General features: G+C 37.2%; 1 protein-coding gene across 5 annotated transcripts in view; it reads right to left on the bottom strand.

Annotated features, from left to right (window-relative positions):
- Positions 1-39: 39 nt before the first annotated feature.
- ttyh2 (tweety family member 2) overlaps positions 40-25,009 on the bottom strand; it is a 77,688-nt gene continuing 52,718 nt past the window's right edge. The window contains exons 4-15 of one of the 5 annotated variants that reach the window (XM_067430153.1): positions 18,903-19,123; positions 17,568-17,663; positions 15,765-15,837; positions 12,142-12,211; positions 11,483-11,538; positions 10,082-10,186; positions 9,346-9,438; positions 9,085-9,227; positions 7,606-7,791; positions 7,254-7,332; positions 4,439-4,465; positions 40-2,350 (exon numbers count right to left, since the gene is read on the bottom strand). In XM_067430153.1, coding sequence (XP_067286254.1) covers positions 2,270-2,350; positions 4,439-4,465; positions 7,254-7,332; positions 7,606-7,791; positions 9,085-9,227; positions 9,346-9,438; positions 10,082-10,186; positions 11,483-11,538; positions 12,142-12,211; positions 15,765-15,837; positions 17,568-17,663; positions 18,903-19,123 — 1,230 coding nt within the window. In that variant the 3' untranslated portion in view covers positions 40-2,269. The remainder of the gene's footprint in view (positions 2,351-4,438; positions 4,466-7,253; positions 7,333-7,605; positions 7,792-9,084; positions 9,228-9,345; positions 9,439-10,081; positions 10,187-11,482; positions 11,539-12,141; positions 12,212-15,764; positions 15,838-17,567; positions 17,664-18,902; positions 19,124-25,009) is intronic. The other 4 variants (XM_067430155.1, XM_067430154.1, XM_067430156.1 and 1 more) reach the window with 4 other exon arrangements.

The raw sequence follows: 25,009 nt of genomic DNA, 5'->3' as shown, positions 1-25,009 counted from the left end.
TATACGTTTAAAATAAATATTTCACTCAAAAGGCCTAAAGTCAATTAAAAATAGTTTTATTATATCCATGTTTCTGTACTCGAAGTTAGACAGAAATCAAGAACCACCTCAGTGTCTGCAAAAGCATCATTCATGCACCAAGTATTAAAATCATTTTTTAAATTTTTTATTAAAAACACTATGCAATAAACCAGACGAAAGCCACCAGTCTCAAATGAGGACACGAGCATCTGTCCAAGTAGCTGATTTTATCAAATATAATGGCACACAAGAATGGAGCAAAAGGAAGAAATGCAAATAAATCACACAACATCTGTTACCATACAAGTTATTTACAGCTGTTCAACATGTTATTTCAAAGCTTATGCATTTGCAGCATGGAGAAAATTGGCTCAGTGTGCTTTGTACACTTGGTATGAAAAGAAGGTCTTTTAAGGTCCAGGTAAAATGACCCCTCATTTGTGCTGGCTGGAAATGGGGTGAAAGTCTCAGTATGTTAGAAACATCATTTGTGGTACAAAGTGACTGTGTTTGGTCAATATAAACCCAAAGTGATCACGTTGTGCTTTAAAATGCCTCTACATGCATAAAACAAACAGAAAAGCTTTTATCCCCTCTCTATGTCCCATCCCTGCTAATCATAGATACACACAGTGAATAAAGCACTGAAAGGGAATGAAAACAAAGGCTTTAGAGGCACAAAACATGCTTCCATTCTTGGCACATAAGACATTTAAGAAACAAAAGACTTTACTTCAAAATAAGAAGACCAAATGCATTAGTATCTGTACAGTAAGCCATCATAAAAAGTGATGACATGTTCATGAAATTCACACTGCACAGTAGCTAAAAAAAAACAACATAAGACAACTTTTCATGAGCAACAATCGCTTGGAAAAGTACCTAGCAAACCTACTATGTTGACCCCAGAAATGCTGTACACTATGTAGGACTAAATGTCCAATGGACAGAATATTAATACTTCAACCAGTGTCCACACTTATATGTACAACCTTTAACATGACAAATAGGTAACCTTTATAAGGTACTCCGGTCAAAAAAAAAAAGAAAAAAAAAAAAGCTCAATTTCTATGCAAAAAAACAAAAAGGTCCCACTTGATATTAGGGGTCTTAAACTTCTAATGCACTTATGTAAACCAATATTATTTTTATTCTTTTAGCAGTTTAGTTTTAAAGTGTCCATGTTGCAGTGTAATTATATATTTAAGTAATAATTAACTACATATACTTACTATAGGGTTAGGAATATGGGTTGGCTGCATGCAAATATGCATAATTTAAATGTAACTTAGTTAAAGCAACAAAGCCTAAACCTAATTATATAGTAAGTACATGCAGTTAATCAATATTACTCAGTATTAAATTGTATAATTACACTGTAAACACCCTAAAATAAAGGGTTACAATTTATTTTAAGGTGTCATTATTACAGAGTAATTATATATTAAAGTGCTGCGTAAAATTATGTACTTACTATAGGATTAGGTTGAGGGTTAGTTGCATGCATAATGTACTGTTATTTCTATGTGTAACAAGGACACTGTAAAATAAAGTGTAACCTAAATGGTAAATAATAGCACAATAACAGTGATTGTAGGTACCATGTACTTTTGCTGCTATTGAAGTGGGATACGGGCAACTATAGAGACAGGTTTTGTGGTATAGTTAGTTTTAAAGGTAGGTTAAGTCAACATTGTAATAGATGTAGTTACAGATATTACAAATAGATGTAATTTCATGCATGTATTTAAATAAGGACAATGCAAAATGTATGTATTCAATAAGTGCATTGCATCAAATGATTCATTTAAAAGTTAGAACATAGTAGTTAAAGACACTTAATATAAAGTGGGTCCAAAATAGTTTTTGTTACCCACACTGAACAGTGTCTGCAATTGAAAGGCAATAGGGAAGCCCAACAGTCTATTTGATGAAAAATATAATGTAAACATACAAATAATTCAGATTATTATAGAGAGGATATTTCAGAACCTCACAAATGCGTCAGTAGTGAGGGAAAAGATGCATCGCACCATCATCATAAATCGACAAACACACACATTCATACATACATGCAAGCACCCGTACGGACACACATGGTGTTTTCCTCTCAGACTGTGGTCCTGTAACAGAAAGATGCGCACACACACATGCTGGCGTGAGTGTTTTTCATGTGTCCATGTCTCCGGCGTGTAAAGAATCACACCAGACACAAAACGTGTGCATGACAGAAGAAAACGGATCAGTTCTACGCTCTGAAATCCTCCCCAAAGTGCCTGATCTGGTCTTCGGTCATGGAGAGGTAGGTGGCTCTCATGGTTGGAGAGTACTGCGGAGAACATCAACACAGGAGTCACAAACTCACAATGTCTAGATGGCTAACTGAAGCAAACAAGGATCATTTCTCAAGAGTGAAATGAAAATGAACTGCACTTCTTGTGCTCGTTGTGGACTACACGAGTGTTTTCTGCGGTAGCTTGTTTCTGCCACAGAATAAAAAGTAAATAAAGGTAATTGTGACCTCTCACAACTGGGAGATATAAACTTGCAAATAGTTGCAAAAAGTTCAAAACAAAAAGTCAGAATTGCAAGATAAAAACATGCAACTGCAATTTAAATGTCAGGAGTTAATTTTATTGTTTATTTATCTCAATTCTGAGAAAATTCTCTCTCAATTGCAAGTTTATATCCCACAATTTGACTATTTACGTACAGTTCTTTCTGGTTCTCACATCTGATTGGCTGAGAGCCGTGCAATTACCCCAGTGTCAACACTGAACCTGTTGTAACTGTTGTTGCATCACAAAATGTAACTTTAAGAGTTTTTTTTTAAGGCGAAAATAGTTATTTAGACCTCAAATATGTGACTCATTTATAAATATAGTGCCTGTTTTATCTCAGCAGTCCTTCGGGATTTTGTCACTGGCTCTTATATAGATATTGGTTAAACTTGAGATATAATTAATTTCGGATATATCAAACTGTAATCTATGGTCTTATTAATAACTTTTCATAACTTTATATTTAGGGTATTTTAAAAGCTGCAGTCCGTAACTTGTTGCACTTTAGCGATTAATAAACAGAACTGCACGCGTCTTGCTGAGGAGCATTGCAGCCGGAGCTACTTCTCTCTGTTTATGTCTATGGCGAGTTACGCAGGTACTGTACTCCTCCGCAGCGGTACCTACCAGTCTGACCTGAAATAGTCCCAATATAAACACTTATTATAAGTGTACCATAATGATTCAGGGTAAGGCAAAAACGCGGTTTGGAAAATGGATTCATGTTCTACATTGTCATTGTATAATATTTGTAAATCTAGAACACAAAAAAGTTAGGGACAGCAGCTTTAACTTAAATCCTGTACTAGAGTGCTGCTTTTGTACATTTGACTGAATTATTTGCTTGCTTTCCTAGTGTCTTTTATGATGGCTATTGTTGGCCATTTAAATATTGTTGTTCAATAAATATTTTTTTATATAAATATGTCATATTTGGTATGTTAGTGATAGTGAATAGACTTCAGTCGGGCTGATATACAGCCATATTGCACTGCTAACTCATGTAGTATTGCTCATATCTCACAATTCTGACTTTCTACTCATAACGGAAAGCTATAAGCTTGCCACAGAGTTATAGAGTCAGAAAAGTGCAAGAAAATTCTCAGAATTGCGAGTAGCAATTCACACATTATAACTTATATTTATTATAACTTGAAATTAATTATATATAACTAAATACAGGTGTAAATGGGGTCTAAAACATTTTGAGCTTGCCCACTTCCAGAGGTATTCAAAAATGAAAACCGACGGCTTTCATAGTGTAAACGTTCATGATGACGTCGAGGAGCCACAAAAGACAAACTGACTTATGTCACAAAACTGAGAAAGTCAGAATTGTCAGATACTGTATAAACTCCCAACTGCAATAAAAAAAGCCTAAAATGTCACAATTACCTTTTTTAATTTTATATTCCCTGGAGGAAAAGAAGCTTCCAAAGATTAACTATAACACCAAGGTGGGTATTTAACTAATTAATAACTGAAAGGTTGTAATTCTGTCATCATTTACTCACCCGCATGTCACTCTAAACCTGTATGAAGTTTTTAGCCGAGAAAAGGCATGCTAGTGACCAGACAACACTACAATTAGACATAGAATTACAGAAAACTTGCTCTTGCAAATACATTCCGACCTCCTACCAACAGGGGCGTGCTCTATATAACTCATCTGTCTCTAACATACAACATGTGTGGGTGTGTCTATGAGGATCCATGCCAGAAGTGAAAAGGAAAAAAAAAAATTCACCCAAACAAAATGTATTATAAAACAAGGGATGAAATAACAGAAAACTCGGTGGGAGGATCAGAGAACAGAGGGACTGGGATAATAATACTGCAATCATACAGCAACTTACGCGGTTTATATATGGCTGAGAGTAAAGCTCCAAAATGAATTGTTTTTTTTTGTTGTTGTTGTTTTTTTGTGGTTTTTATATAAGGAAGAAAAAATAAGAACAGAAACATACAAACAGAGAAACATACAAACAAACAAAGAAAAAACGTAAAAGAAGCTATTAGCAGAAGACAGTACAAAGCCACTAAGAGCAAATAGAAGATTAAGAATAGAAATAATCATGGTAAGAGTTTAAAGTCGACATGAAATCAACCTTTAGCTCATTTACTCAATACATCTAATATATTAAGATACATTTCTGTGGTCTATTTTTTTGTTATGAGCAAAGATCAACGGTGAACAATAACATCAGGAATAAGTACTAATAAAATACACTTCTGTTCAAACTATTTTTTGGTGAGCAAAATGTATCATGCTCACCAAGGTTGCATTTATTTGATCCAAAATACAGTTAAAATAGTAATATTGTAATTTAAATTGTGTGTGTGTGTGTGTGTGTGTTAATGTGTATATTATATATATATATATATATATATATATATATACATACAGTTTATATATATATAAAGCTGATTTTTTGTGTCTTATATATGTATATAGTATGTATAGTATATAGTATAGTTTGTCTGATTTTATGTATATAGTATACACATTAACACACACACACACACTTATTCCTGTGATAGTCAATACTGTTCTGGCAGGTCATGTTAGTCAAGCTCGCATCAGCTGATTACGTCTACCTATTGGAATATGACGTCTATCACAGCATGCATATTTACAGTGCCTTGCGAAAATATCCAGCCCCCTTAAACTTTGTGACCTTTTGCCACATTTCAGGCTTCAAACAATGATATGAAACTGTAATTTTTTGTTTCATTCATTTGTTTCAAATCAAAAACTGAAAAATTGGGCGTGCAAAATTATTCGGCCCCTTTATTTTCAGTGCAGCAATCTCTCTCCAGAAGTTCAGTGAGGATCTCTGAATGATCCAATGTTGACCTAAATGACTAATGAAGATAAATAGAATCCACCTGTGTGTAGTCAAGTCTCCGTATAAATGCACCTGCACTGTGACAGTCTCAGAGGTCCGTTTAAAGTGCAGAGAGCATCATGAAGAACAAGGAACACACCAGGCAGGTCCGAGATACTGTTGTGGAGAAGTTTAAAGCCGGATTTGGATACAAAAAGATTTCCCAAGCTTTAAACATCCCAAGGAGCACTGTGCAAGTGATAATATTGAAATGGAAGGAGTATCAGACCACTGCAAATCTACCAAGACCTGACCGTCCCTCTAAACTTTCAGCTCATACAAGGAGAAGACTGATCAGAGATGCAGCCAAGAGACCCATGATCACTCTGGATGAACTGCAGAGATCTACAGCTGAGGTGGGAGACTCTGTCCATAGGACAACAAGTTGTATACTGCACAAATCTGGCCTTTCTGGAAGAGTGGCAAGAAGAAAAAACTGTTGTTTAAAGTTTGCCACAAGCCACCTGTGAGACACACCAAACATGTGGAAGAAGGTGCTCTGGTCAGATGAAACCAAAATTGAACTTTTTGGCAACAATGCAAAACGTTATGTTTGGCGTAAAAGCAACACAGCTCATCACCCTGAACACACCATCCCCACTGTCAAACATGGTGGTGGCAGCATCATGGTGTGGGCCTGCTTTTCTTCAGCAGGGACAGGGAAGATGGTTAAAGTTGATGGGAAGATGGATGGAGCCAAATACAGGACCATTCTGGAAGAAAACCTGATGGAGTCTGCAAAAGACCTGAGACCGGGACGGAGATTTGTCTTCCAACAAGACAATGATCCAAAACATAAAGCAAAATCTACAACGGAATGGTTCAAAAATAAACATATCCAGGTGTTAGAATGGCCAAGTCAAAGTCCAGACCTGAATCCAATCGAGAATCTGTGGAAAGAACTGAAAACTGCTGTTCACAAACACTCTCCATCCAACCTCACTGAGCTCGAGCTGTTCTGCAAGGAGGAATGGGCAAAATTTCAGTCTCTCGATGTGCAAAACTGATTTGTTAAAATCAAAAACCGAATTGATTTGAAATGTGGCAAAAGGTCGCAAAGTTCAAGGGGGCCGAATACTTTCGCAAGGCACTGTATGTTCCTTCAGTATTATCAGCAGTTATCACATTTCTCCAGAGCTCATTTACCCTCCTCCATCCCCAGCTCCTTCTTTTGTCAGTCAGGATTTGGTATTCTAATTCCCCCTGAATCAGACTAAATCCCTCAATTTTAATACTGTACATTTTAATACTGAAATTAATGATATCTGCAATACATTGCTGGTTCTGTTTTGTTTACCCTAAGGGGGTTTATTGCTGCTCTCACCCATGCTAGGTTGCATGAATGCGCAGGGAGTTCTTGCCAAGAACCATACCGTTAATCCAAAGTATATGCTAATTGCCAATTGCTCTAATTGGTTCTGACGGAAATGTTGAATTTTGTATTATAAAAAAATGCATTATTATTATTATCAATATTGAAAACAGCTGAGCTGTTTAATTTTTTTTTGTGTGGAAACAGTTATTTTTGTAACATTATAAATGTCTTTACTGTCGCTTTTGATTAATCTAATGTGCACCTACTGAATAAAAGTATTAATTAAAAAACCTTACCAACCCAAAACAGTAGTATAAAGATGGTCAATTTGGATTTCATGTAGGCTTTAAAATATTGCATCCTTGTTTTGAATAAAGGGTTAAATCTTTGGTGTAAATTATTGGCATTGTGTAAACATGAGTGTATGTGTGGTCATGAAAAGCACTGGGCCTCTGGAGCCCAACGCACCGAAGGAGGAGGAGATCCCCTCCCGATCAGAGGCACGTTCTCATAGCGTGGGTTTCCGCCAAACAGCGCAGACTGGTTCCTGACAAAACAAGACAGCGATGAATGAAAAGAGAAAGTGATGAGGAGAGTTCAAGACAAACTGAGGAGGAAGAAAAGAAATAAGTATTTTAGAAGTAATACAGTGAACTTCATCTAATATTCTTTTAAGAGAGAAATCAATCAACAGCTCCCATTTATAACATCCAGATGCTATTGAGTTGAGCTTTCACACAAAATTCAGATGCATCCATCTGAGAACAGGAAATCGGAGAATATGAAAAAGAATAAATCATGTTTAAAGGGAGACACTTACATATATTCTGACAGGGGTGCGTTGGACACGGCCTGTGTCGGAGGGTGCAGGCTGGTCTGGCTGCCCATGCTGCTGCTGTAGCTGCAGAAGCTGTGCATGTTGGCCTGGTGTGAATGGTGGGGAGCTATTCGTCGACTCTGTGGGTTAAAAGGGTCCCCGTCATCGATGTCATCGTAATCTCGATCTCTGTGGAAAGAGAAAGAGAAGCATTGTTCAAACATCTGGGGCCGGAAAGATTTTTAATCGGGGCCATTGACAGAATTTTCCAGCTTTCTGGGTTTCACTGTCACAAGGTAGAGCTGCTGTTACGCAACTTCTGAAAGGGTACAGGATCTCGGGATCAACACCCATAAAAAAGCGGTAGAAACAAGCGATAAAAGCATAGCTTATGTACGTTGTAGTTTTTGAAACAAGCATACTACATTTTTTTCTCAAAAATATATAGATTTTTTTAATCATGAATACTTGCATTTGAGTGTTGATATAAAAGAATGCATGAAACTAGAACAAGTTTCATTAATTTCTTTAAAATCAGAGACTTTTTGTTGTTGATATAAGCTCATATATTCATTCAGCACAAAAAATAACAAAACTGCTGGCAGTGCCTGGCAACTTAAAAAAAAAAAAAAAAACTCTGGCAAGAATGTTTTTCAAAGAAGCATCTTATGCTCATAAAAGAATTTTCCAGCTTTCTGTGTTTCACTGTCACAAGGTAGAGTTGCAATTACGCAACTTCTGAAAGAGTACAGGATCTCCGGATCAACACCCATAAAAAAGCGGCAGAAAAGTACTTATGTACGTTGTAGTTTTTGAAACAAGTATACTACATTTATATATTTTTTAATTATGAATACTTGCATTTGAGTGTTGATAAAAAAGAATGTATGAAACTAGAACAAGTTTCTTTTAATTCTTTAAAATCAGAGACTTTTTGTTGTTGATATAAGCTCATATTTTCATTCAGCACAAATTGAACAAAACTGCTGGGAGTGGCTGGCAACTTAAAAAAAATGTTGAATGAAAAAGAATGTTTTTCAAAGAAGCATCTTATGCTCATAAAAGGCTGCATTTATTTAATCCCAAATACAGTAATATTGTGAAATATACTTACAATTTAAAACAACTTTACTATTTTTTTTTTCTGTGATGGCAAAGCTGAATATTCAGCATCATTACTTGAAAAACAGTTGTGTTGCTGCTTAATATGTTATTTTTTTCAGGAATATTTGATGAATAGTTAAAAAGAAAAGCATTTACTTCAAATATGTATCTTTTGTAACATTATACATTTCTTTATTGTCACTTTTGATCAAATTAATCCTGCTTTCTTCATGCAAAAGCTCTAAGAGACATGTCTGTAACTTTCAACTGACTGCCAAATAACTTAATTTGCTTGTTTATGGATGTTTGATTAGCGTTAAAGTCAATATAACCAATTTTTGTGAATTTATCGTAATACATTTTGTGTGTGTCCTCTACCTGTTGGCAATCTGTCGCCACGCTCTCGGGATGGCACACAGCATGACGGAGAAGGCACATGCCGCCAGCAGAGAGAATAGACAGAGATATAGTAAACCTTCCACCCCATCATAACACACACCCATTAGCGCGTCCAGGTAGTCCTGCAAACACACACGCGTCACAAGAGATTAGACGCATTTGACTAATTGTGGAAATCTGTCTAATATGATGCTGTGCGATTAATGAGAAGCAGGTGGGGTGTGTTTGTGTGCCCGCTACCTTATTGAGCCCTCGGCAGTCTAGTAGAGCAGTGAGCTGATGTAAACTGGCCTCTGAATTATTCAATAGATGCTGAATACTCAATAAATCCCTCTGAAAAGAACCACACACAACATATATGAAAGGGAAAAAAAGAAAAAAAAAGATATACATGTTATTACCGTATATATAGACACACTGTATACAGTCAAACCTAAATTTATTCAGACAGGTCAACATTCTCACATTTTATTCGCTATAGTTTATAAAACGGTAATAACATATGACAAGAACAAGAGTTAAACTGTGTCAGAACAAATTCATCTTGATAATGTCAGATAACTTTGATAGTAAATGTATTTCATGGATTACAATTAACCAATCAGCTGTTAAATGTAAGTACACAATTAGATAATACCAATTTAGGTCAACCAATTACCTAACTGTGGTGTAAAAGGTTAGTAATTAAAGGAAAAACACGAGTCAGGTCAAAGTGTCTGAATAATTTTGGTCCCAAATTTGATTGAGATATATATAAATATATATAAAAAACATAAATGTATTTCTATTTTTACGTTTTAACTATAATACATACAAATTGTGTAATACAGTATGAAATAGAAAATAATAATAAAAAAAACTGTCCTAACGGTCATGGAAATAATTGTTATTTAGGGTGTGAAATTCAACCTAGATATTTTTTATGTGAAATTTCCTCAGATAGAATCGTATGCTCTCTGTCCTCAGGCACACTCACCTCAGCTGTGGGGAACAGAGGCACTGCAAATTGCAGGAGACCCTGTATCTGGATCTGCATGGTGGTCAGCGATCTCTGGAAGACAGTCAGCGACTGCAAAACAAACTAATTCAGGATCAGTTTGTTTTTTGTTTAAGGGCTAAGTTAACAGTCACAGGTTTGGTTCTGATGTGCAGTTCCACTCCCTACCAGCAGAGAGAGAAACTGTGCCATCCACAGACAAACTGAGCTGGTATCATTATTGACAGCTCTCAAATCTATATGAAAATAATGCATGGAAAAATAATTGTGTGATGAAATATAACCCAGACTTTTGTTCACAAGATTCACCAGCAGGTGGAACATCAGATTAAAAAAAAATCTATAAAGTGATTAGATTAATCCACTTTGTACAATTTTCACCCTCTTGTCTTGATGTGAGTGAATTAATACACCGTGAAAACATCTCCATTCCAGACCCAATGTGAAAAGAGAGGCAAGAAACACATAAAACAGAAGAACTATTCAGTCAAAAAAAAATTAAGAAAAAAAAAAGAGAATGAGAGACTGTCCAAGTCTGAATCAACACCAATTAGAAATTAAACAGATGAGACCAAGAATATAACACGAAGAGAAGGGAGCTGATGATGCCCTACGGACTGACATTTCTGTCTGTGTGTAAATAAATGTCAAGCAACTGAGCTCTTGTTATGAACATCTTTGCTTTTCTTTTCTTTTTCCTGTGACAACTCTATCGATCTGAGAGAGATGTCTACAGTTACTCTGTTCCAGCAAGTCAAGCTGAACTGCAGCAAGCTAAGATGTAGGACACTGGCCTTTTACTGCCTGACCTAAAAACCCTGAGAGATGCTGAGAGACAGGATACATGAGGGAGAAAGACACAGAGTAAGGGAAAGGGTAAAGTACGAGAAGAGGGCAGTTGCAGTTTGGAATCCAGAACTGATTCCTGTTGGCTGTTTAAAAAAGGAAAAAGGAATCCATCCACAATGGTGGCTAAAGTGCGATAAATGTAATTATAATTAATTCAGAATAGAAAATTATTGCTAAAAATGGTTTAAGCTATTTAAATATCTATTATTTTAGCCAACACTTGTATGTGCTATTCATTTTTAGGCCTTTATCCAAAATTGGTCGCTCATCATAGTTTTTTTTTTTTCCATGGATAAAATTAATTATGATTCGCAACTTTGCAGACTGAAATGAACCTGATGAGAAAGAATAATACAAAAGATAACAAAATGCATGTCTTTCTATTGTACTGCATATTGAAACAAGTGTACTCCGATTTGTGAACAAACTGTTACGAAGCACTTTTCTCACTTTCCCATGATAAACAATAATTAAACAGAATTAATTAGCAAAACAGAATTAAAGAGCATAAAGTGCAATTAACCATAGTACCTGCTGAAACGGGTTGGGGAGAGTCTGACTGCAGTACAGGTAATAATGCACAATATCTAGAAGAAGAGAAAAGAAGAGTGAAGTGCATTATGAACAGCATGACATACAGACCAAAATCTTTTTTTCTTCTGGTTATCATTGAGATTAAACGTCCCTTCTGATGCATGACTACACTTGACAGATACCTACAAGACACTTGAACCATTCAGGCTGTGGTGTTTTATTCATTTTGAGCTGAACTATTCCTTTAAGTCTTGTGAGCTATGACAAAACAGCCTCTGAGGAATGATTTTTTTCCTCTGAGATACTCTGTCCTCGAGCACCTGAGGGAGCTTCTGTCTGTCTGGTAGTGCAGAAACATATTATGGCTGAGAACAAGATTAAAGTTACATAATCACAGGAATGGCCATTTTACAGATGTATTCAGTCACAGTGATTATGGAGCAGGATTAAAGGTCTCTCAGATTAACCCTTTAAACTATTCAAGCACTTGATAGTGTAAAAATGCCATTTCATGCAAATGTGTTCACTGAAGAACCATAATCCCCATTCATAAAATAAGATTAAATGAGCCCGCCATGGCTGCATGCGTGCGTGTATATGTTCATGTCTGTTTATTCTTCAAACAAAAAGACATTAAGAATAAGAGATACACTCACCTGAGCTGATTACATCTTTTGTTTGGTTCATCAGAAATTTGTCTGGTGCAACACAGAAATCACTTGTGCCCTAGGCCGCAAAACACACATAAAAGAAAAAAATATAATTCATAAAATATTACATAATTTACTTAATGTATAGTATGCTCACCAAGCTTGCACTGAATTGATCAAACATAGCAAAACCAGTAATATTGTGAAACATTTCAATTTCCAATATCTTGTCTGTTTTAATATATATTAAAATGTAATTTATTAACAAAGCTGAATTAATCATCACTACTCCAGTCTTCAATGTCACATGATCCTTAAGAAATCATTCTAATATGCTGATTTGCTTAAATTTACAATGTAAAAGTCTTTACTGTCACTTATTGACCAATGAATGCATCAACACGTCAAGTGTATACAGAGTTAAAAATGCTTGTATAGTTGTATTTCAGCTAAACACTCATCTTACTGCAGGATGTTTGGTGCAATAGGTAAAGGGACATAAATCGACACAGACAGGAAGTATACACAGAAGCAAACACACGCTCATATGTTACTAGTAGAATAAACTCAGAGGTCCAAATAAACAGCTATCTCTCAGAAAGGAAGGAATGTACGACGAGTCATATCACAGTCTTCACACATGCTGTATATGCACCGGGAAGTGTGTTGCAGTGCAGATAGACATTATAGCAGTGTGTCAAAGGATGCTGAAACAAAGCACACACTCTCTGTCTGCTCATAAACATCCTCGGGCGGTGAAAGGAACATATATTTCAGTCAACAATAAATTTGAAGAAAAGACTCAAAAACACATTACAAAAAAAAATAAAAATAAAAATCAGATGAGAAATTGACAGTACAGAAAAGATGCAAAATGCTAAAAAATATATTATAATACTAAAAAGGAATACATAGATACAAAAATAAATGATACAATAAATATTACAAAAAGTGAGACAACCAACTCAGACTTTGCCTCCTCATTTCAAAAGTCCACAGTATAAATAATGCCTCTGCCTTCTAAATGGGAAATTCCTCAGGTACAAAGAAATCTAGGCCTTTATCACATGGCGACTCCTTAGGAGAGTATTTTTTTTTCATTCAGTAATACACATCTATCAACTTGAAATCATTCCCCTCATCCTGTCTCAGAGCAGGGAAGTTTAAAGTCAAGTCCACATCCTGTTGAACTCCTGAGGCTCAATACCTTGTTATGCATTAATTCATTAGTTGTGAAGACAGGATCAAAGCCCTATGCTACTGTGTCTAACGCCTGCAGGAAAGATGAGTTCATTACAGCGAACTGAGCGTGTCCACTGATGCTGAAGAGGTGGTACATCCACATTTCTCTCTTAATGAGCTGATAGGGGAAATATTTGCTACCTGGAAGTATAAACTAAATTAGTCACACACAGAGGAACATAGATTGGTATATCTGTAAACAGAACGTGTGTTGTGTGAATGAGTGTGCATTTCAGTGTTTGCAAATAACATTATCAATCAAAAAATATATTTTTGTAACATATTTTATTAAATAGCTTATAATTCGGAAATGAGTCAAATGATAGTTTAAAATCAGACTATAAAAGTAATATTTGTTTGTTTTTAAACACAGCCAGTGAAAAGGGCACAATGGAAAGTTTCCATTCCTTTCCCGTCTCTCTTTGTCATAATATTCAATTCAGTCTGCTAACTCACAGACCATAACATTTGTTGCAGGGCATATTATCCTACTGAAAGAGGCCACAGTCAGCAGGGAATACTGTTTCCATGAAAAGGTGTACATGGTCTGCAACATTGCTTAGGTAGGTGGTATGTGTCAAAGTAATATCCACATGGATGGCAGGACCCAAAGTTTCCCAGCAGAACATTGCCCAAAACATCACTGCCTCCACCAGTTTGTCTTCTTCCCATAGTGCATCCTGGTGCCATGTGTTCCCCAGGTAAGTGAGGCATACGCATCCATCCAACCACGTTGTAAAAGAAAACATGATTCATCAGACCAGGCCACCTTCTTCCATTGCTCCGTGGTCCAGTTCTGATTGTCACGTGCCCACTGTTGGTGCTTTTGGCGATAGACAGTGATCACCATGGGCACCCTGACTGGTCTACGGCAAGCTGTGATGAACTGTGTGTTCTGACAACTTTCTATCAGAACCAGCATTAACTTCTTGATCAATTTGAGCTACAGTAGCTCGTCTGTTTGATCGGACCACATGGGCCAGCCTTTGCTGTGTATTTGGAAATATATTGGTAAGTATAACACATGAATAGTATTTTCTCACACAGAAAAATCTCTTGCCACACACACAGACACACACGCTTTGTGTTTTTGTGAATTATGGGGATTTTCCAGTAATGGATTTTATACTGTACAAACTGTACATTCTATCCCCCCACACTGCCCCTAAACCTACCCATCACAGGAAACATTCTGCATTTTTACATTAAAAAAAATAAATAAATAAAAAAAAATTATGAATGCATTTATATTGTGGGAACGCTGGCTGGTCACATAATGTAATATAACAAGCACACGCGCACGCGCACGCGCACGCGCACGCACACGCACACGCACACGCACACGCACACACGATTCTTCCATACTGTTTGCTTTATTGATGGATTGAATTGGTTTGTGGGTAGCCATTTGAATGTATTAATAACCTGCCAATTAGAGTTAGACTAGGAGAATAAGTGGGTGAGTGAGTAAGAGAATTTGTTTGAAAGGGAAAAGCTACAATATCTTTACTGTAGTGTGTTGGGAACTTTTCCAGAGTTCTGAGTCTAAAATAAGAGCCTAAAAGTAAAAAAAGAAGCAGCAGCTATGAACAGCTCATCCACACAGCCAGATTGTATGCAATTAATGTGATTTGCAATAAACTAAACTCATCTAGGCTGTCAAAAAATGTTGTTTTGGAAGTAATGTCTGAATCAAAAAAGTCACTGGGTCTTTTTAGCTGAAGGTTATTGCATGCTGTCACATTAAGCATGACAAAAAGAGATCTGGACAATGCTTTTGAGGAGCTCAGCTTTCACAGTTTGACATGTTTTTTTATTTTCATATCTAAAAGGACAAAAACTAAGATTTCTCTCCCAGGGGTTTACTGAGACCCAACTATTAGAGTACAAAATGAAAAGGTAAAAGGGTTTGGTTTTACTAAATTGGAAAAGATCAGAGACAATGTGTGATTTGTAAAGAGAGAAATCCAACAGTGGTTTTGCATTCCTTGCACACTCTTTTATTCCCCCCTCCTTCATTGATGCGGTTTAATGAAATCTGCCGGATTTTACCCTTTTCCCAATAAACACAAAAACCACAGTGATTTTGATAACACACACACCCACATCATACACAATAAACTGGAAGATTATCACCCTCTTCAGGCAAGCAGATACCATTTGACTAGTATTTGTCATGTTTTGCCACATCAACAAGCTTTAGATAGGGATGGACTCACTTTGACCCCCCTTAAGTGCATATAAAAAAAAAAAAGTCACATACACACTATATGACATGCAGTGTTTCTGGATTGAAACACAACTGATAATGTGTTTATCTTGAACTTTCTATACCTCAGATAATGATCTGAACCAACTGAACAACAGGGCTGATGGCTGACACTCACCACTGCAGTGGCCACATCAGCTCCGAGAGACGCCCAACTCAGTATCAGAGTCAGAACCCCGAACACCATCATCCTGCACACACAATAAATAATACAGTATGATAAACAATTTGGGTACTGTGCTGGGCCACTTGACGCCCAATGTAAAATCCAGCTGAGAAACCAGTTGAGAATAAAATATGACTATATGGGCCAAATTTACTGAACAGGGCAAATTAATATGAGAGCATGATTCATTAAAAGCACAGAAGGGAGAGGACAGTTCTGCGCAAGAACTACTGATGACAAGCAAATTAATGACCACAGATCCATCGTGTCTGGTTTCATTTTTCATAAGCTGTAAACAATGGAGCAAACCCCAATAAATTTACAAGCACAAACCTTTGTAAATCACCTTGCGTGATTCTTTTAAATACTCTCCTCCCATGAATTTTGCGTCTTTTAAGCTCTAAATTGTCACTGTACATCTTTAGTAAATCCTGACAGCAGTTTTTTTAACGCCAAGAGGGTTTGTGCTGTTGCAAGCTATTTGTAAATCTGGCCCTATGGGTGTTAAAGCACTTAATTGTCATAAAACTACTGGAAATGAATGCACTTTAGAAACAAAATAATAAAGGCACAGAATGTAATTTTCACCATATATTGAAAACAGTAAAGGCGTAGCTTGAAGACACTTTGAGGGAGCGTGAAATGATGGTAGATGTTATCTGTACCTCCACTGCCAATGTAAAATCAATCCGACGGGACACACAAATCATCTTCATGGATGAGGTAATGAAAAATTTGATCATAATTATTCATTTTATCGACTATTTATTTCATTTGAATGAATTAGCTGCGAGTACTGTAATGTTTAGTGATACATTACTACTTATGCATGTCACTTTATTTGTCAAATTAAATGGTGTTCAAAACAACCACATTAAAATTACATTTGAACGTACCCACAGCATTTGTAAAAGGCTGACTTGACTGCATTTAATTACACCGCCATAGTCTATATTCAATAAGCTATTTTTGGATGGTGAATTGGCCTTGTTTGGTGAGATACAACCAAGTGCAGGTATAGGACATTTAGATGGACAGTACCACTCTTGGACAACTAGGCTTATTCCACAGATTTTGTCCCCCTTTCTAAACAATGATTTTGTACCATATATACCATCACTAAACTCAATTTTAAATCTCTCTCATAACATAATCTCTGCAGAACACTTGAAATGCTTTATATTGAGCATGAGTCATGACAGCAGGCCTTCTTTGTTTAGAAATGCACTGTGCAAAATGATTTCCACTAGAAATAAATTATTCCATCTGATAAATTAAACAACTACTCATGCCTTACTTATTAGTTTCCTTATAAATGTGTCATTTAAATGAGAACTGTGGTGAAACTCAACATATTTCCAGGTGTACAGCATTCCTTCAGACAATCCTTTGAGAAAAGAGGAGAACATTTTATTTGCTGTTCTTTTCGCTTTGATCTTTATTTTAATTAACTTGTTTAAAGGGGGTAATATCATACATTTTTTATAGTTTTTTTCCCTGAGATAAAGTTTCTCCTACAGATAAAGTTAATCAAGTTCTTTCTTGCCCGATTTGAACCTTAAAATGAAATAAACGGTCATTGAGAGAATGTTTTCTGAATGTTAAAGGATATCTTGATAGTACAATGAACTTCAAAAGATCAAAGAAATATAACCCCTTCAAAAAATTGTGCGTCTCTATGACAGGCTACAAAATATCTCTCAAACAAAGATGTCTTTAATTATAGTTTTTATCAGTGTAATGTAATGTACTCACGTAGTGAGCAGCCAGCGGGATTGTTTGGCCAAACCCAGACAAGCAGCAAGACAGATGACCAAATCCAATATTAGTATCAGGAGGTATGTCAACCACCTATAGAAAAAAGAGGAACCAACAGATGGACATTTTTTATAAGCAATGAATGAAAAAAACATTACATGCCGTGATCCGAGATGCTGGAGAGAATTCACAGAATATATTACCAAGTTTAGAAACTGTTGATCAAAAATTATGCTAACACTGCTCTGGACCAGGAATTTATAACCCAGGGTTAAAAGCGGGGGTTAGAACAACAACAACCTGGGGTTAAGCGAAGTGTGAAAAGCCCTTTCAATAGACTTTTTTTTTTAAGCTTTATTTTTCAAAAAGACGCATGAAATCTCTATTTTCTCTGCTGTTTCACATAGACCAAATAGAGGCATTTAAAGAAGGCTCCTGATTCTCTGAAGATATTTCAACAAACTTTTCTCAAATCGACCTCAAAGTCTGCAATAAAATACATTTCTTAATACGAACTCAAACATTGTTTATCAGATTCAAGACCAAGTTCTTTATGCTATCCACATTTACATTATACTCATATTTTATGGCAACAATTGTTTCATGTGTCATTTTTATTTCTCCTAAGAAATGTTAGTTTGCATTTTAAGTTTTATACTTTAGTGAAAAATGACAGACTCTCCTGAGCTACAAAAGTGATCAAATCTTGTTGTGTGTGTGCTGGCGAAGCCATTCAAGAGAACTCTTCGTCTCTGAAAATAATTCATAATAGATGAACAACTTCTATATGTATTAATATTTCATACACTGAAACGTTGTCAAAGGAGAAAAGATGACCGTGTCTCTTCCTATAAACCACTCTTAGGCACATTTGACACGCATTCACATTATCACTATCACATGTCAGCAATATTAATATGCTTCCTATCAAAGATCAACTTTTCTGGCAACCTAAACTAAAGAATTGTGGCATCACTTATCAACCTGTCATCTGCAATGTGGAATGATGACAGGAATATAAAACCAGCATTGGCGGATGTTTTGATGAATGACCAGCGGTGAAGCTGCAGCAGTAAATAACATGTGATATACAGTGCCTAACACAAGGAACTGTGACTTTAAGTGCAACTATAAAAACAGACTGTACACACATGCAGTCATGCATTAGCAGTTGATGGACTACTATGGCACTTTACTTAACCACAGAATACGAGGAGTCAAGATTTTTCCTGCTACAAAGCAAGGGTGGAAGATAGACCTGCATTCCACAGATAATGTAATATAGAAGAGGTACATAAAGGTAGAATTCAAGGTGGCAGCTCTCGTCATTACCTGTAATACTCCACATATGCAGTTTGATCAGCTATGGCGGCCAGGTCTACTTTTGCCTTTTCCCAGTCAGGAAGCCCTAGTAGTTGCTTAATGATGTTGTCTGACATCTGTTGCATGAACTGCAGCGTCTGCACAAAGTCTCCCCGTGCGGCAAAGATCTCACCCAGTCGAGACAAGTGTTCATTTAGGCCTCTTTGCATGCCGCCCATTGTACCAGTCACCTGTGAAGGTGAATATCATTGTTAGTGCAATCAGAAATACTTTGGTGGGTTTATAAACGACATATTCTACCATTCAAAAAGGGTAAGCTTTTTTTTAATGCATTTTCTATATCTTTATTCAGCAAGGATGCATTAACTTGAGAAAAGTTTGTTTAGCAGCAAATAAGCATATTCAAATGATTTCTAAAGGATGATGACACTGAAGGTTGGATAATGTCAAAATGTCAGAATACTTGTTTACTTTTCATTACTGAAAATCATCAATTTAAAATGTAAGAATGTATTAAATTGAAAGCTTTTAGAGGTCACACTGTACATGTAACTTCAATATGTTTGTCTATTTGGCATGCACATTAAATGCAGAACGAATAGGAACACAAAAATACATGTTGTTAATTTGGATGCCAGCCGAACTCAGCGCCGCCCACAACATTTGAGCTCGGGCAGTTCGGTCTTGATCCATAGAGGAGTATTTATGCTCGAACAGAAACTGTTCGGACCAATCAAATTGTCAGGGCGGGCTTTAGACGATGATGGACAGATGAGAAACGGTAACATAATCCTCCACGTCATCAAAGGCACTTGGATTATATTTGTTCTAATCTTAAACGAGAGAACTATTCGTATATGCATTCAACTTTACTATCTCTCTCAGAAAGAGAAAAACGCTCCGTAAGTACACTGTGTATCCTTTTTTTTTTTTTTTTTTTTTTACAACACTGGCAAAGATTGTTTACACATCTTTTTCTTCTAATGTTGCTTATTCCAGCGTGCAAGCAGACAGGGTTGCCAAGTTTTTACAACAAAACCCACCAACTACTAGCCCAAAACAAACCAAATAGCTTTTCGAGGGGGTTCTCCGGATAATAAATTGCATTTGGGGGGTAAAAAGTGTGTTATTTTGGCAAGGCTGCCTGCCAAAATTTGCATTCCTGGCTCTATATATATCACATAATTCAGGTCACTTCAACCCGCGGACATGGAAAACTACCCGTGGGAAAACAGCAGACATGGCAACACAGTGCAGTTGAGATCTGGTGACATTTGGCAACTAAAGCTTGGAACATATTCTGCAAGAACAAAGAAATGTGTTCGCTTTCTCGAGGTGGCAAGAACAAGAACAAAGTTTGTTTTGACCAGTACATTCATACCTCACAAGAAAAGCCGGTGCCGATCATCTGCGTTTCTCCGCATTAACCACGCCCACATTAAATGTATGACCAATCACACAATAGTTCTCGGACACCCGCAAAAAAAAAAGTTCAAAAAAAAAAAATGACAATTTTGTTCTTGCAGCCCTGGGAGCAAAAACTTTTTCTCTGTTCTTGCGGAGTATGTTGCAGCCTTAAGGTTATGCATCGCTCCGTTGCTCTGATTGGTTGTAGGTAATTCTAAAATCTTTCCTGGTTCAGTTGAAACACGTCCCATAATTACAGCCCAATGGAACAGTATCAGACTCATATTCTGACTAGAATTGAGTATGATGACGTCAGGCTAACATGTTGTCCTTATTTACATAAACTCACTCCTATTTTTGCAATGGAAAAAGTCAAAGTAGGCTAGTGAGAAAATACTGCACGAGGAAAGCGCCAGTTCTAAAAAGAGCTTTTCTCTGTGCAAACAGCCACAAAGAAACTAGCCTGTGTGTAACCAAATTTGTGCTCCCTCATCCTCTCATGGACCCACCCAAAATCTTTATTAAATAGTTCTAGTTCAAGTCTTATAAATCACATTTAAAAACCGTCTGAGGAGGACTGACCGTAGTAGTGCTGTACTAGTCAGATAAACACAACAGAAACCAAGCAAATAGGTTTTGAAATAGTGGGTTATGTTAGAAAAAAGAAAACTGATGAGTGCAGATGGGTGCGTGTACATACAGCATTTTTTAAAGTTCAATAAAAGCTAAAAACAGCACAGGATCAGGGGATTCCCAGACAAATGCTCTACATCCTGAAATCAAATACTCATGGCCCACACTCAATTCCCAGCAGCCCTTCTTTGGGTTATGACATCACTACTCCAGTGTAGTGATCTCATGCCCAAAGCTGTGAGAAACTCAATTCCACATTGATTATTTAGTTTGATCGGACTCGTTTTTCACAAGATCTTTGATCTCACAAAAGCGCTGCATTCTCCTGAACCTTTTTATCTTCTTGATATACATAAGTCCTGATGTTTTGGGTTGGTTTAAGGTCTGAGGGTGACAGTTTCAGATTAAATATCCCTGCACTGAATATTTTGTATGTTTTCTTTATTGTGTGGCCACTACTACGGGGCGGCAGTGGCTCAGTGGTTCATGTAGATTGTCTACAAACCGAAAGGTTGGTGGTTCGATCCCCGGTTCCACCTGACCAAGTGTCGAAGTGTCCATGAGCAAGACACCTAACCCCAGCTGCTCCCGATGAGCTGGATGGCGCCTTGCATGGCTGACATCGCCGTCGGTGTATGAATGGGTGAATGTGAGGCAAAAATGTAAAGCGCTTTGGATAAAAGCGCTATATAAATGCAGTCCATTTACCATTTACCATTTACTGCAAAAACCTCCTTAATATCTCAGCTGAACATAATCCAATAATCCAGCTAATGAACAAACGCTAGACATCCGAGCTGTATTTCTTAAGCCACAGCTGTAATGCATATGAGGAAGTGGTTAAGATACGAGACCAAGATTTTTCTCCCAGCGCTGCAGCTCTAATTGATTGTCTCTGGTTTCTGCAGGCACTGAGCTTCTGCAATTAAATTTGAATGGGAGAGTTGAAGCGTGAAATGGAACACAAGCACTAAGTGGTGCTGCCTGCCCTATATCCAGATATTATGATTTTCTATTTCTCTTATTAAATTGGTTGGGGGTGCAAGACAAAAAATGAAGGGAGCAAAGCGAGAGAGCGAGAGCGAGAGCGAGAGAGAGAGCGAGAGCGAGAGCGAGAGCGAGAGCGAGAGCGAGAGCGAGAGCGAGAGCGAGAGCGAGAGCGAGAGCGAGAGCGAGAGCGAGAGCGAGAGCGAGAGCGAGAGCGAGAGAGAGAGAGAGAGAGAGAACAAAATGGAATTATGACCTTACTGCTTACAGGTCGTCTTCTAATAATGGCTTTGGCAATGCCTGGGGATTTTCTGGTGGAACTAGTTCAGAGGTTCTCAAGATAGTTACTGAGAACCAAAAATGAACATATAAAAACCTGCAATGGAACAAAGACTACAAGGATGTTTTACAATACAAATCAGATGTGATTCGAGCAGCAGGGGGTTGAAACTTGAGCTTTTGGGGTTCAAAACCTGTCTGACATTGAAGCAGAAAAAAAATACAATCTCAGGAGCTCAAGCTCAACAATCAAATTCACCTTCAGCAAACGTTTGATTAACTGCCTCATGGGTGATGGATAAACAGCTCTCAGCTCCACAAAAGTATATTACTCTCTATCAGTTGTCTCTCACAGTTAACTGATATGTGTGTGAAGAATATCAAGAGAATTGCGGTTATTTTCCTGGGTGAGACTTTCAGTGAGTGTTTGGGATGTTTGAAATGGTAAGCATCCCACAACTTTTCCACAAACCACTAGCAAAAACTTTCAAAACTCTTCAGAAAAACACCTTTCTTGCATCTTTGAACATTTCAAGTTCCATCTTATTAAATACACACAACATTGCTAAAAGTATTGGGACACTCCTCCAAATAATTGTATTCAGGTGTTGCAATCACTTCCATGGTCACAGGTGTGTAAAATCAAGCCCTTAGGCATGCAGATGCTTCAACAAACATTTGGGAAAGAATGGATCGCTCTCAGGAGCTCAGTGAATTCAAGCATTGTACCATAGGTTGCAACTTGCCACCTGTGCAGAAAGTCCACTCGTGAAATTTACTCACTACTCCACAATCAAATGTTCAGCCATGAAGTGGTAGACCACGTACAATCACAGAGTAGGGTCAGCGCATGCTATATACCTGTATATATCCTAATTAAATTCATAATCAAAACCTTAATCAATTTCTATCCTCCTATATTATTATAATGATTTTAATGATTCTTTCCACGTATGATCTTATACTAAATCAGAAACCACTGATTGTTTCTTGTTTTCTAAAGCTTGTATTCAGCTAGCAAGCGGAGACTTGAAGTACCATCACAGAGAGGCACGAAATTCCTCTCCAGAACTTTTTCATTCACTGTTCCTGGTTGGTGGAATGATCTTCCGTCCTCCATACGCACGACAGAATCATTCGCTTCATTCAAAAGACAGGTAAAAACTCATCTCTTCCATGAGCACTTAATCTTATTATATATATATATATATATATATATATATATATATATATATATATATATATATATATATATATATAAAATATATATATATATATATATATATATATAAAATATATATATATATATTTCTCTTTTCCCTCCCTTTTCTGGTTTTTGTTACTCTTAGTAGTATTCAAATCATTGTATTTAGGGCACTTTTTGTGTTTCTTTGCCTCTTCATGACAGATCGCTTCCTGTACTCCTCAGTTGTAAGTCGCTTTGGATAAAATTGTCTGCTAAATGCATAAATGTAAATGTATTTGGTCTGAGGGTCTGGCCTAAGAATGTGTGATCGGATAGCAACATGTTGTCGTGTGTTTGAGTTTTGGAGCTATTAGTATCAGTGCAGAAACAGAGCTTGCTCACTTAGCCAGGCTTCCAGATATGAAATATGGATTTGCCTCTCTTTAATTCGTTTTTTATTCATTTTATATTTCCTTTTACCAAAACACTAAAGAATCGAGATGAACTGTCTATACCTCTCATTGATAGAAATCACGTTATCAGTATGTTTTGAAAAACGTTCTGAATCGGCCCAGAGCTCATCCAACCGTGGAGAGACTGTATATGTGTGCAATATTCTGTGTTACAGATCGGAGGTGGATTACGGGAATCTTAAGAGGTGGGTGGATTTCTTGTTCTGGGCAAGCTGGCACTTGATACTACGTGCCTAATTCCGACGTGAAAGCATCAACAAGTGATTAATGGACACATGCATCTGATTTACTGACAATGTGTGGAAATTTACCATGACTGTTCATTTGCACGGAGCTAATCAGAATCATCCACCTGACTGTGATAGAACATGAAAACAGTATAACTGTTGGGAGAATTGTATGTAAGAGAGCAGAGGAGGAGACCGGTAGAAAGGGAGCGTGGCCTACGTGCTCCTTGTGAGACTTGAAGCTGGCTCCTGCTGATAAAACTGCAAACTATTCTTTAGTCAATTTTTATTTAATTAATTGCACTCCTGACTCTTGGTCTTAATTTTTCATTACTGGTCTTGGGCCCTAAACTGTTATCCCCAAACAGCTTCATGGAATGTGTTTCTATGGCCGAGCAGCTGCATCCAAGCCTTACATCAAGTGCAATGCAAAGTGTGGGATGCAGTGGTGTAAAGCATGCCGCCACTGGACTCTAGGGCAGTTTAGATGTGTTCTCTGGAGCGACAAATTATGCGTCTGGCAATCCGATGGACGAGTCTGGGTTTGACTGTTGTCGGGAGAACGGTACTTGCCTGACTGCATTGTGTCAAGTGTAAAGTTTGGTGGGGAGGGATTATGATGTGTTGTTGTTTTTCAGGGGTTGGGCTTGGCCCCTTCGTTCCAGTGAAAGGAACTGTTAATGCTTCAGTATACCAAGACTCCTTCCTGTCCCAACAATAGTGCACAAACAAGGTCCATAAAGACATGGATAAGTGAGTTTGGTGTGGAGGAACTTAACTGGCCTGCACAGATTACTGAACTCAACGATAGAACACTTTTGGGATGAGTTAGTGTGGAGACTGTGAGCCAGGCCTTCTCGTCCAACATCAGTGTCTGACCTCATAAATGTGCTTCTAGAAGGATGGTCAAAAATCCCCATAAAC

This window comes from Pseudorasbora parva, chromosome 21 (genome assembly GCF_024679245.1).
Source record: "Pseudorasbora parva isolate DD20220531a chromosome 21, ASM2467924v1, whole genome shotgun sequence".
Lineage (NCBI taxonomy): Eukaryota > Metazoa > Chordata > Actinopteri > Cypriniformes > Gobionidae > Pseudorasbora > Pseudorasbora parva.
Note: the sequence above shows the minus strand (reverse complement) of the source record. Positions and strands in the feature narration are given on the sequence as shown.